The sequence below is a fragment of the Magnolia sinica genome, chromosome 2, assembly GCF_029962835.1.
Source record: "Magnolia sinica isolate HGM2019 chromosome 2, MsV1, whole genome shotgun sequence".
Lineage (NCBI taxonomy): Eukaryota > Viridiplantae > Streptophyta > Magnoliopsida > Magnoliales > Magnoliaceae > Magnolia > Magnolia sinica.
Window position 1 is genome coordinate 137,866,705 of NC_080574.1, and position 13,823 is coordinate 137,880,527.

Consider the following 13,823-nt stretch of genomic DNA (forward strand, 5'->3'; position numbering starts at 1 on the left):
ACTAATAGTGGGCTGGCTGTTCAATCCCAGGTTTCCTATACAATGGTCTACGTGAATTTTAGATTATATTGAATTTTGGATTCAACGGTTAATATGATTCAAAATACCTGATGGACGGGGCGGATCTCATCAATGTTACATCCACGTGGCTCTCGGTTTGCGTACGTACCTAGCGCGACGTTACGTTAGCGATGGAGGTTACGGTTGCATTCCGTAATTTAAGGAACCGCCCTCGTGAAAAAAGAAGAGAAAGCAAAAGAAAAAAAAAAGAAGAAGAAGAAGGAATAAAATAAAGCGAAAAAAAAGAAGATGCGGGTGCAGCTGCCCCAAATGCAAGGCAAAAACATCGCAAGAAATCCAAAATTTTGGTACAGTACATGTGGATGTATTGTTTTATCATATGCAGTGAATTTGAGGGTTTAACATGGATCTATTTTTCAGTGATCTGAACCGTTAATAGCATGGGGCTCACACTGTATGAGTAAAAAGAGAAAATCTCAGCTCCGAAAGTTTTAGAACTTTGATCATTTAATACATTTTCTTTTTAATATAAATAATATTTTATAATATTATTAATCTAGAAGATTTTGGATTATACAAATAGTTGTTACTTCTCATCAAATAAACGGCTTAGATTACATCAAATGGTTGTGGAGGGAACTATAGACGTGGCGTATTCTATGACAATACGGTGAGACCTCTTGTAGCAAACCCCAATAGTGAATCCGTCGGGTAAGTAGATGGGGGAGCGGATTAGGTGCGGCCCCGGCCTCACTCGAGATGGTGCGGCCCTTACCGTTGGGCCCACGTTGATGCACTTATTCTAAATCTACACCGTCCATACGTTTTAAAAGAAAATTTTCGAAATTATGCGAAAAAAGAAGCTGATATAAGTCTCAGGCAAAGAATACTAAAGTAAACAGTGGTGAGTGAACGTCCTACCAGTAAAATATTACTTGCCCCCAGCTTAATGTTTATATTATATTTATTTTCCATCAAACCTGTTGATTAGGTCACATAAACCTGGATTAAGGGAAGGAAAAAAATATTCAGATTGATCCAAGACTTCCATGCCCCATTATAATTTGTTAATGGTCAGTCACCACTCCTTCTAATGGAATGGTCCACCTGAGATTTTGATCTATTTCATTTTTGGTTTATGCTTAAAATGATATGTGGAAACGGATGAACGGTGTGGATATATAAGAAATGCATCAAGGTGGACCCCACGGTAAGGGCTGCACTTTCTTGGGTGTGGCCGGGGCCTACCTATTCCGCTCCAGTAAATAAATGTCGGTGGCGGAACGAATGGAAATGGTCGAGCGGTTTGGTTTCGTTTTATCCATTCATCTCGGGCCACGTAGTAACATTTGAATCACCAACTCGCACCTTGCAACGTGTGAGTGGTCAACCATGTGACGTGGACCGGTCATGGTCCAACCGACTTTCCAGACTCTAGATAATGTTCTCCGAAAATCATGGATGGTGCGACGTATATAGCAAAAGAGGGGCTCCAACTCGAGTAGGGCTGTAGATCAAGCCGTGTTGGGTCGAGTCGGGCCAAGCTCGGCTTGACTCGCCCACGCTATATTTGTGTTTGAGCCCGAGCTTGAGCTCGCCTTCGAAGTTAGTATTGAGGCTTGGCTTGTTTGTTAAAGCTTTTTAGTCGAATTTTAGCTGGATTAGTGATTCGAGTTGAGTTGAGTTGAGTTTATCTCGAGTTGAGTCGAATTTACTCTAAAAGAGATAAGGAAAAGAAAAGGAAGGAATAGAAACGGCTAAAGTTCGGTAAAATTTTTTAATAAAAACTTTTTAATTTTAACTTTTTTTAAATATATATATATTTGAGTTAGTATATTAGTACACACCCATGTTAGTACACACACCCCACGTTAGCCACCCTTACTAGGGATCGGTACCAAAACCTCAAGTGTTGAAACTAGGTATCTCCACTCAATTTGCCAATTGAGCTGTGAATTTGGGCGCATATTAATATATGTTATAAAAATATATTGCTTGAGCTATGTTGAGCTTGAGCTTTGGGTCAAGTTGAAAAACATTATGGTTGAACTTTGCTTAAACTCAACTCGGGCGACCTTTGCTCGTGTACTACGAAACCTCGAGGCAAGATTTGTCTCTCTCCGGATCCACCTCGGTGGTCGATCCCTGACCGCGGGCCCGCGTTATTTTATTTTATTTATATCCACACTGTCCGTGGATTTTGAAAACTTACTATAGGGCATAATGGTTTTATCATATGCAGGGAATTTAATGGTTTCATCTGGGTCTATTTTTCTGTGATCTGAACCGTTAATAGCATGGAGCTCACGCTGTATGGATAAAAAGAAAATCTCAGGTCCGGAAGTTTTAGAACTTTTGACAATTTAATACATTTTCTTTTTAACACAATAATCTTTTATGATCTTATTAATCTAGAAGATTTTGGATTATGCAAATATTCGTTTACTTCTCATCAGATAAACGGCTTAGATTACATGAAGTGGTCGTGGAGGGACCTATAAACGTAGCATATTCTGTGACAATACGGTGGAACCTCTTGTAGCAAAACCCAGTGGTGAATCCTTCGTGTAAGCAGATGGGGAGCGGATTAGGTGCGGCCTCGGCCTCAGTCAAGACAGTGCGGCCCTTACCGTGGGGCCCACATTGATGAATTTATTTTACATCTGCGCCGTTCATACGTTTTTAAAGATAATGTTTTGGTATTATCCAAATAATGAAGGAGATATAAGTCTCAGGCGAAGCATAATAAAGGAAACAGTGGTGAGTGAACTCCCTACCGTTAAAATATTCCCATGGTCCACTTTAATGTTTATATAATATTTATTTGCCATCAAACCTATTGATAAGTTCACATAAACCTATATTAAGGGAAAAACAATTATTCAGATTGATCTAAAACCATTATGTCCCATTATAAGTTGTTAATGGTCACTCACATCTCCTTCCTTTGGTATGGTCCATCTAAATTTCTGATCTGCTTTAATTTCGTTATATAACTTATAATAATCTGTAAAAATGGATGGACGGTGTGGATATAGAATAAATTCATCAAGGTGGACCCCACGGTAAGGGCCGCAACGTCTTAGGTATGACCGGGAAGTACCTACTCCTCTCAGTAAACAGATGGCCGTGGCGGAACCAATGGAAATGTCGAGCGATTTCGTTGCGTTTTATCCATTCATCTCGCGCCACGTATAACATTTGAATTACCGATTCGGTGACCCACCTTGCCACGTGTGAGTGGTCAAATAGGTAGCGTGGACCGGTCATGGTCCGACCGACTTTCCAGAATCTGGATAATGTTCTCCGAAAATCTTGAATAGTGCCACGTGTATAGTGAAAGGGGCTCCACCTCGAGTCTAGTTTTATCTATTCCCGGATCCACCTCGGTGGGTGGATCCCTGCCTGTGGGGCCCACGTTAATTTATTTTACTTATATCCATCCGTCCGTTGATTTTGAAAACTTACTTTGAGGCATGATTCCACAAATAGAAGCAGATCCAAATCTAATGTAGAATATAATACATGAAACAATGGTAATCGACCGTTAAAAAGTTATCTAGAGTTACAGGAGTTTTGGATCAAGCTTATACTTTCTTGGTCGCTTTATCTTATCTTTGTGACCTTTTCACAGGTTGGATTGCAAATAAACATTTCGTTGGGCCTCTTTAACGGTGGGGATTCAATAAGTATTGTTTCCTGTGGTACGGTCTACCTGATCTGCTTCATTTTTTTGACTGTGCCCTAATATTAGCTGTCGAAATGTATGGACGGTATGGATTTAAGGCGCATCATCACAGTGGGCCCCAGATTTACGAATCCAGCAAGCTCGGCCCTTTTCCTAGAATATGTTGGGAGATGATACGGCGGAGAAGTAGGAACCGGAATATGATACGGCCATCGTTCCACGGTACACGTGGAAGATCTATGTGTCAATCTGGACGGAAGCGGATTGCGTACTGAGTAAATTCCGTGGGGTCCACCGTGATTTATATATTTTATCCAGTCTCTCCATTCATTTTATAAGATAATTTTAGGGCCATAATTCAAAAGCAAAGGATTACAAGGCTAAAATGGACCACACCACAGGAAACAGTGTGAATTGAAGTTATACCGTTGAAAAATTCTTGAGGGGCCACAGAAGTTTTGGATCAAGATTATATTTGTTTTTTCCTTTCATCCATGTTTTTTTTTATCTTATGAACAGTTTGGATGACAAATAAACATCACTGTGGGGCATAGAAAGGTTTCAACTGTGGAAATCATTATTTCCACTGTTTCCTTTGGTATGGTCCACTTGAGATTTTTATAAGCTTCAATTTTGGGATCAACGCCTAAAATGAGATGGAAAAATGTATGGAAGGTGTGGATAAAGCACATAAATTCACAGTGGGCCCAACTGAGTTTACTCAGTAAGATAAGAGCGTACTAAGTAACTCAGTACATAATCCGATTTCAATCTTGGACTGTCTATCTAGTCGGCCATATCGTGGACGAAGAATGGTAGAAGATATAGGTATATCGGATGGTCCTATCTATATGAACAGTGTGAGTCAAAGCGATGGTTGCTGGACATCTTTGAAGTGAAGAAAAAGGACGGTTACGATCCTTTGATAGGTTTTATTTTCGATAGATAGCCCATCTATGATTATACACGCCAAGTGAACAGTCCTGATTGACCAGAAAACTTTACACGTGTACGGTAAAGAGATGGCTCTATCATATTACGGTTCCACCGGCTCTGCCGTGTTAGCTCGGGAATTTACTTGATACTCCGTTGGAATGGGATGGTTGATACGCTGGCACGCCGAATTGGACACATTCTGTTATATATGATCAAAATCAAACCTTTCAAAATGTGGTAAGCGCTGTAGATCGGTGTAATCCAAAATTAGATTGGTGGGATGATCATAGACTCTGGTCCATGGACACATATTACTGAATTAGGACCGTTGGATTTTTTATTTAAACCGCACACGACATGGGAACCAACCCGCTATTTAGGTAATGGAATCGGTGTAAACTTCCAGTAGTTATTCATATATATTTAAGCATCACAATCTGGACGGTTCAGTTTGAGTTGAAAATACTCTATGTGTACGATTTTGAAGTGCCTGTGTATCATTCATCACGATCCGCCAGTGTATCAAAGATTTTCTCCTCCTAGAATATGTTTTGAAAGGTTGGTAGCAACTACCAGGAAAATCAGGACAGGTAGATCATGGTGGGCCCCACGGAGTGCTGCAACCATGGAGGTCGGTGGTGGCAACGTCACCGCGCAATCTGCGTGCGAAAGTATTTTTTGAAAGTTATTATATTGTGTGGCCCATCTAACACATGGCCCAATCAGATCTCACCGACTTCTAACACGAGGGACTGTGTGGGGCCCACAGAGATGTCCATGACGAATCCACTCCATCTATCTGTTTTGAAAGAACACAATAGAATAGGATTCTAAAAATCAGGCAGATCCAAGACTCGTATGGGCACATAACAAGGGAACAGAAATGTCCACCATTGAAACCTTCCTGGAGCTGACCATGATATTTATATGCCATCCAAACCGTTAATATAGTTAATACCACTCAGATAAACGGTAGGAACAAATATCACTCTGATACATAACTCCTGTCACTGCCAGGCGTTCAATACCCACTGTTTCGTTTGGTATGACCCATGTGAGTATTGGATCCTCCTGATCTTTAGAACCATGTCCTATTATTGTCTTTCAAATCAGATGGACGGAGTGGATCTGTGACAAACATAAAGATAATTCTATACCTGGGTCACTGGTAATCTGCTCCTGCAATCTGCGGCGTAGTGGATTAGGTGTTATTCGGGCGACACATTATAGGCGTTGCTCTGATTCTGAAGGACCGTCTTGCTGTATGTTTTGTGTATCCACGCCATTCATCAGTTTTTCCAAATAATTTTAGATCATGGTTTTAAAAATGAAGTATATACAAATCTCAAGTGGACCACACAGTAAGGATTGAATCCCCACCATTAAAAGCTTATTGGGGTTACAACAGTTATGGATCAAGATGATATTTGTGTTTTACCTTTGTCCGGTCGTGTGACCTTATCAAACGGTTAAATGGGAAATAAACGTTACTGTGGGCCTTTAGGAAGTTTTTAACGGTGGATGTTCGATTATCATGGATTCCTGTGCCGTTGATTTCGATCCGCTTCATTTTTTTACCCTCATGTCATGCCTTAGAATTTGCCGGCAAAACGGATGGATGGAATGTATACATAACAAATACATCAAGGTGGGCCCCAAGGTCAGGTTAACAACCAGTGACGTGTTAGCCAGGTAACCCTTAATCCGCTCCGATAAGAAAATCATTTAAGATGAGCCTGCCACGTGTGAGAGATTGCTGAAAATAAAGGTGAATTGATTAGGTGCGACCCGGCCACACCCCAGAATGGTTCGGCCCTGACCGTAGGGTCCACCTTGGTGTAATTATTCTATACCCATACCGTACATACGTTTTCCCAGATCAATTTATGACATGATCCCTAAAATTAAATAGACCTAAATCTCATCTGGGCCATATCATAGGAAAGAGTGGTGATTCACCATTAATTACTTCTGGTGGGCCATTAAAGTTTTATATCAAGCTAATATCTGTTTTTCTTCCTACATCAGGGATTGTGTGACGGTCTCCATAGGTTGGATGACAAGTAAACATTACGGTCGGCCCTAGGAAGATTTTAATGGTGGAACATTCAATCACAACTTTTTCCTATGTTATGATCCATCTTAAATTTGGATCTATTTCATTTTTTAGTTAATATCTTAAAATGATATGTAAAAACGGATGGACCGAGTGGATATAGGATACATACATAGAGGTGGGCTCCACAGTATGGGCTGCACCATATTGGGTGAGGCCCTGGCCACACCTAATCCCCTCCCCAATTAAAGGAAAAGCGAGGAACGGCAAAGACAAAGTGAAGATCAAAAAGCATCAAGAGGACACGTATGAGATGAGAGATCATGTCCTTCCAAAGGCACCGCCTTCCCCAGAATTCCTTGATTTTGACCATCACCTGTCCCAGTTGGAATACGAGGGACCCATATTCCAAAAGCCCACACAAACACGGCCACGTGGGGCGGTTTCCCCAACCAGCCCCGTGGCTGATGGTCGGTGCTCTGTGGGCCCCACTATGATGTAAGTGTTTCATCCATTCCGTTAATCCATTTTTATAGATCATTTTATGCTATATATAGAAAATTATATGGATATAAATCTTAGGTAGGCCACACCACAGGACAAAAATAATGAATGGATATTCAAAATTAAAATCTTCCTAAGGCCCACTATACTGTTTAGTTGACATCCAATCTGTTGATTTGGTCATAAAGACTCAGATGAAGGGAAAAAATAAATATCAGCTTGATCCAAAACTTTTATGGCCCCCAAAACATATTTAATGGTCAAAATTCATTCAACACTGTTTCCTGTAATGTGGTCCACTTGAGATTATGAAGAGGGCACGTATGAGATGAGAGATCATGTCCTTCCAAAGGTACCGCCTTCCACAGAATTCCTTGATTTTGACCATCACCTGTCCCAGTTGGAATACGAGGGACCCATATTCCAAAAGCCCACACAAACACGGCCACGTGGGGCCGTTTCCCCAACCATTGGACCGGTTGGAAGTTATAAGTTCCTAGTCCTAGAAAACGACATTAATTGAGCAAGGCATTATTCAATTCAGAAAATTAGAGGCATCTAATGCATGGAAGATCATGGTGGGGCCCGCCTAATAACTATCAAAGGGACACATCAGCTCATACAAGTGTCGATTTCCTTCATTGGGCAGAGTCTATATAACATGGGCCTCTAGCCGTTGGTTATCACACATCAAAAATCACCTCTCTCTATTCCACCCAAAGATTTCAATATCTAACTTCTCCTCTTCTCTATTACTTCTTTTGTTGTTTTAGCCCTTTCTACCATCCATGGCTCCTAGCTTGAGCAAAGCTTCTTCCGATGTCTCGATGGAGTTCATCAACGGCGACCAACCGTCCTTGATCTCCCTCGACGGAAAGAATTTCACGGTCGCAGGCCATCCATTTCTCCTCGATGTCCCACCCAATATCATTGCATCCCCATCGTCGATCACATCCATCGACAAAACGGTCGATCCGACCGGCTGCTTTGTCGGGTTCGACTCCAAAATCCCAAAGAGCAGACACGTGGCGTCTTTAGGTAAGCTCCTAGGAATCAAATTCATGAGCATTTTCAGATTCAAGGTGTGGTGGACCACACATTGGGTTGGCACCAAAGGGAGTGACGTCGAGCACGAAACTCAGATGATGATACTCGACAAATCCGACTCTGGCCGACCTTACGTTCTCCTCCTTCCCCTCATTGAGGGAGCATTTCGGAGTTCCCTCCAACCAGGGGAGGATGATTACGTGGACATGTGCGTGGAAAGTGGGTCCACGCACGTGATCGCCTCCAGCTTCAAAACCTCATTATACATACAAGCTGGAGACGACCCGTATAAGCTCATCAAAGAAGCCATGAAAGTCATAAGGGCCCACCTTGGGACTTTCAAGCTCTTAGAAGAGAAGACCCCTCCAGGGATTGTGGATAAGTTCGGATGGTGCACGTGGGATGCGTTTTATCTAAAGGTGCATCCAGAAGGAGTTTGGGAAGGAGTGAAAGGACTAGTTCAAGGAGGTTGTCCCCCTGGACTAGTTCTCATCGATGATGGATGGCAGTCCATCTGTCGCGATGAAGACTCAATTACAGAATCTGAGGGTATGGATTTAACATCTGCTGGCGAGCAGATGCCATGCCGGCTTGTAAAGTTCCAAGAAAATCACAAGTTCAGTGAGTATAAAAGTTCAAGCAAGCAGACTGATGGTTGCAAAAAGATGATGGATTCGGGTATGGGAGCGTTCATCAAAGATCTGAAGGAGACGTTCCCAACCGTTGATTATGTGTACGTGTGGCACGCGCTTATGGGGTACTGGGGTGGGGTCCGGCCCAACGTTGCTTGGATGCCGCAATCGACGGTCGTGACGCCTCGGCTTTCACCTGGGTTGGAGATGACGATGGAGGATCTGGCAGTTGAGAAGATCGTTAACAATGGGGTGGGACTCGTGGATCCTGATCAGGCGCGACAGATGTATGAAGGGCTGCACTCCCATCTGGCTTCTGTTGGTATCGACGGTGTGAAGGTGGACGTCATTCACGTGAGTTCTTGAAACTTTTATGTTTTAAATATCTATCACACATTAATGGAAGTTGCTATAACCGTCAGACGTGGGCCCTGTGGCTTTAGAAACTGGATGATAACGTAGCATTTAAGATATTGGTCAATGGTCTGTATAAGAGATGTGTGTCGGGTTCGGGTCTGACCGTAGTCAAAAGAACCCGACCCATTTACCAAACGGAAGCGGATTGCGTCCGACCCAAGGTCCGACAAGATCTGCGTGGGGGCCCACCTTGATGTATCTGTTTATCCACTCTGTTCATTCATTTTCTTGGATTATTTTGATGTGTAGGCCCAAAAATTAGATAGATACAAATCTTAGTGGACCACATCAGATATTGCTGTTGCATTTAATGCAAATAAGTTTATTATTTGGCGTGGTCCAATATAGTATTTGATCTATCTCATTTTTGGGCCCATGCCTTAAAATTATCTTATAAAAGGCTTGGACGGCGTGGATAAACATATACATCAAGGTAGGCCCCCACACAGATCTGGTCGGACCTTGCTACGTCCGACCGGGGGTCGGACGCAATCCGATTCCTCACCAAACCGGCCTTGAATTGACTCGAAACCTAAAAAATCTTTTGCATGGTTCCACACGCTTCCATCCCTCAGGCAAGCGCTAGGTTTTCGTTGATTTTACTGAAGCGTTTACGATGGGTAGGTTAGGTCCATGAATAGACAACTCGGCCGAGTCGACTCGGATTTGTTAAAGTCTGTTCACCACGAGTCAGTACTGAGAATAGAGGATGAGTTCCCCCAACTCGGTCGAATCACCGAGTTGTAACTCGACTCAGGACCAACTGGTCTAGCTGAGTCGACGAGTCAAGAAACTACACTCACATGCTTATTTGTACGGTACTTGGCACGTGCATACATGCACCATGAAGCGATTGTGAGCACGTGCACTTGTTCCCAATGCCATACGTGCTACAACATCCGTTTGCGTGGTAGATTCATGCATGAATGACGTATACATGTCCAGGCGTGCATGCATCTCGTGAGTTTATGATACATGCATGCATGAACATTTTGCATGTGTACCGTAACATTCGGTGGTCCTGCAGTTGCTGGAGATGCTGTGTGAAGAGCATGGCGGTAGGGTGGAGTTAGCCAAAGCTTACTACAAGGCTCTCAGTGATTCTGTGAAGAAGCATTTCAAGGGCAACGGAGTCATTGCCAGCATGGAGCACTGTAACGATTTCATGTTCCTCGGGACCGAAGCAATGTCCCTCGGTCGTGTTGGTACGTGTTGTTTTTTCTTTAAGATTTTTTATGGGCCTCAACTTGGGTGGGCCATATCTCCCAGTCATACTAAATACGAACCGTTCTGATCGGGGGATTTTCACCCGTTTAGTCCATATCCGTGCTTTGACGCTAGTAATTGCACGGGTTGGATGGTTGCGATGATCTGATCAGCATAACTTTTAGGTTGTGGTAATCCATTGTAGGGATTTTCGGATGAATGGTCCAGATCTTCTCTAGGTTGCGATTTTCTGACCGGTCCATGTTTGGAACTTCGTAAAACCCCAATTACATGGATGTAATTGTAACGTGGCCGGATGGATTGAGGTTGGACGGAATCCTCTCAGTAAAACACCCTAGTTGTGTGGGGCCCACATATTATATATGTAAAATGTACTCCGCCAATCAGGTGAGAACGCTTATTTGCACCGTACATGGAAAAGATCATCTCTGCAAAAAAAAAAACCCTTGTGGCCCACCTAAGTTTGGATAAGGCTAATTTTTGTATCTTCTCTTCATCCTGTGAGTTACTCCTGATTAACGGGTTTGATGAAAGATACACACCGTGGTGGCCTTACACGAAAACCTGTGGTTGACATTCCATCCCATTGTTTCCTGTGGTGTGGCCCACCTGAGTAATTTATTTAGATGATCTGTCTCCTCAGGACCTAGAATCAAGGATAAAACCTGATGGACGGGGTGGATTTTACATATCTCCAGAACGTGGGGTATTTTACGGGCTGCGTAAAATAAGTGTTGTAAAGGGCTCGAGTCCGTCGAGGTTGATCCAACGCCAGCTGGTGATGGAAGTATTTGGTATCAGGCCACAGCCGAATAAATCTCATCGAGGCCCGACCCGTTTGTTAAACCATTGGATAACGGGTCCTGGATGGCTCTGATTAATCATCAGGGCCATTAATTGAGATGTGGCCCATCCATAGGTCCATAGACTCTGCTCCAGTTATATGTCCCGCTTCTGTTAGATCCCGTTCATTTAGCCAGTGGGGCCCACCCGATCCTGACCATTAAGATTTCAAGTGTATTTTCGTCATATGTCATGATGGTGGGGCATGCCTAAATGAACAGCTTGGATCTTCTTCAAATGGACGGCTGAGTCAGGCTTTGGCCATTCAAAATCGTAATGGGCCGATTTGGGCCTGTTTGTTTGGGCCCATCTCGGACCACCTAGACCCGGACCTTGGTTTTACGATGCAGGTCGGCCTTGAACAGACCTTAGCCTGGCCCGGGTCCCACCCATACCCAGCCCTACTCACCACTAATTCATGGGACCCATGAATCTTGCAGGTGACGATTTCTGGTGCACTGATCCATCAGGCGATCCGAACGGTACATACTGGCTACAAGGGTGTCACATGGTCCACTGTGCGTACAATAGCCTGTGGATGGGGAACTTCATACACCCTGACTGGGACATGTTCCAGTCCACTCACCCTTGTGCAAGGTTCCACGCTGCTTCTCGGGCTATCTCAGGTGGGCCTATCTACGTGAGCGACTCGGTCGGAAAACATGACTTTGATCTGCTTAAGACCCTGGTCTTGCCTGATGGCTCGATCCTACGGTGTGAATTCTACGCTCTTCCGACCCGGGATTGCCTCTTTGAAGATCCACTGCATGATGGGAAGACCATGCTCAAGATATGGAATCTAAACAAGGTATCATGTCTTAATCGCTGTTTTTGAGCTCCTCCTCTTTTAATTACAAAATGAATATTAGATTCGAATTTTGTGGGGCCCACCTGTGATGTGTATGTAGAATCTGAGTCGTGCATCTAGTGGGCCACATCAGTTTCATTGTACCCTTTAAGAATAATCTTGATCCAAAACTCAGGTAAGACACACCACAGTGAGCAATGTAAAACTATGGCTAAAAACTGTATATTCACGTGGTGTGTTCCACCTGAGTTTTGGAATAACCTGATTTTTGGTGGGTCTTTTAATCCTTATGGGACTCACCTGATTAATGGTTTGGATGGAATATAAACAACAAGGTGGACTCCAAATTTCATATAGAGGTGTCTATTAGGGGCGTCGCCCTCCCCATTGTTCCATTTGATGTGGCCCACCTGAGTCATGGATCAAGCTGAATTTTGGGATCTAATGCTAACATTACGAGCATCTAATGGACGGTTGGATGGAACTAACATATCCAACTTGCCCAAGTTGTCAATCCTTGCCAGTAGAACAGCCTGGCCAGAAATGGCGCATTGGCAGGTGGACCCCATGACTAATTGACGGTGGCAATAGCATATACACCATTCATTTAGTATATATCTTCATTGAAATCACCTCCAAGAAAATGCTACAACAAAACTAAGAACAACTAATGGTTAGCTTCATTTCTTTCTCTCCTCGTGTTTGAAACAGGTTACTGGAGTTGTAGGAGCATTCAACTGCCAAGGAGGAGGATGGTGCCGTGAGGATCGAAAAAACAAATGCTACTCTGAATTTTCACACGTCTTAAAAGCCCGTACAAGCCCAAATGACATTGAATGGGAAAATGGGAAGAGTCCCATTTCAACTAAAGGAGTAGACATGTTTGCAGTGTACTCATCTCAATCAAAGCTGGTGGCTCTCATCAGGCCACATGAATACATAGAAATCTCTTTGGAGCCGTTCGATTTCGAGCTCTTCACGGTTTCGCCAGTGATGGTTTTGCCTATGAACATGGTCCAATTCGCTCCTATTGGGTTGGTGAATATGTTAAACTCGGGCGGGGCAATTCAATCACTGGAATTCGACGGTGAAGAGAATTCCGTTCGAGTTGGTGTGAAGGGGACCGGCGAAATGCGGGCGTTCTCATCAGAGAAGCCGAAATCTTGTCGGATCAATGGAGAGGAGGTGGGATTTGTCTATGATGATAGGATGGTTGTGATTCAAGTTTCGTGGCCCGGGTCGTCTTCGAAATTATCCATGATTGAATACTTATACTGAAACTAGTGTTTCTTTTGTTTGATTTATTGATGAAATTACTAGTAAAAGATAATATTGTATGAATGGATATTTTTTCTTTTTTTCAAATGTTGGAGATCAAACCACAGAAATCCTTTTTTTTTGTTAGCATACATGTATGCATATGTTAAATATATAAACATACATTTCATGTATGCATATGTACATCATTTCATGTATTGTTTGTGACATTATTGCAATGAGAGTGCACTTCTTGCCATGGCTTAGTCCATTAAAGCCTTGATACTTAAGGAAATGACTGGTGCATTCATTCAATACGAATATTTCTGTGTCAAGTCTTTAGCACAGAGCTTTTTGTTTGCTAAGCCAATGTTTAAATTGTAATAT

General features: G+C 42.9%; 1 protein-coding gene across 1 annotated transcript; it reads left to right on the forward strand.

Annotated features, from left to right (window-relative positions):
- The first annotated feature begins 7,870 nt into the window (after window positions 1–7,870).
- LOC131237887 (galactinol--sucrose galactosyltransferase-like) lies at window positions 7,871–13,520 on the forward strand. Its single transcript, XM_058235934.1, has 4 exons — window positions 7,871–9,238; window positions 10,329–10,506; window positions 11,812–12,179; window positions 12,891–13,520. Exons 1-4 carry the CDS (start codon window positions 7,994–7,996, stop codon window positions 13,455–13,457), a joined length of 2,358 nt encoding a protein of 785 aa, XP_058091917.1. The 5' UTR covers window positions 7,871–7,993; the 3' UTR covers window positions 13,458–13,520.
- The last annotated feature ends 303 nt before the right edge of the window (window positions 13,521–13,823 follow it).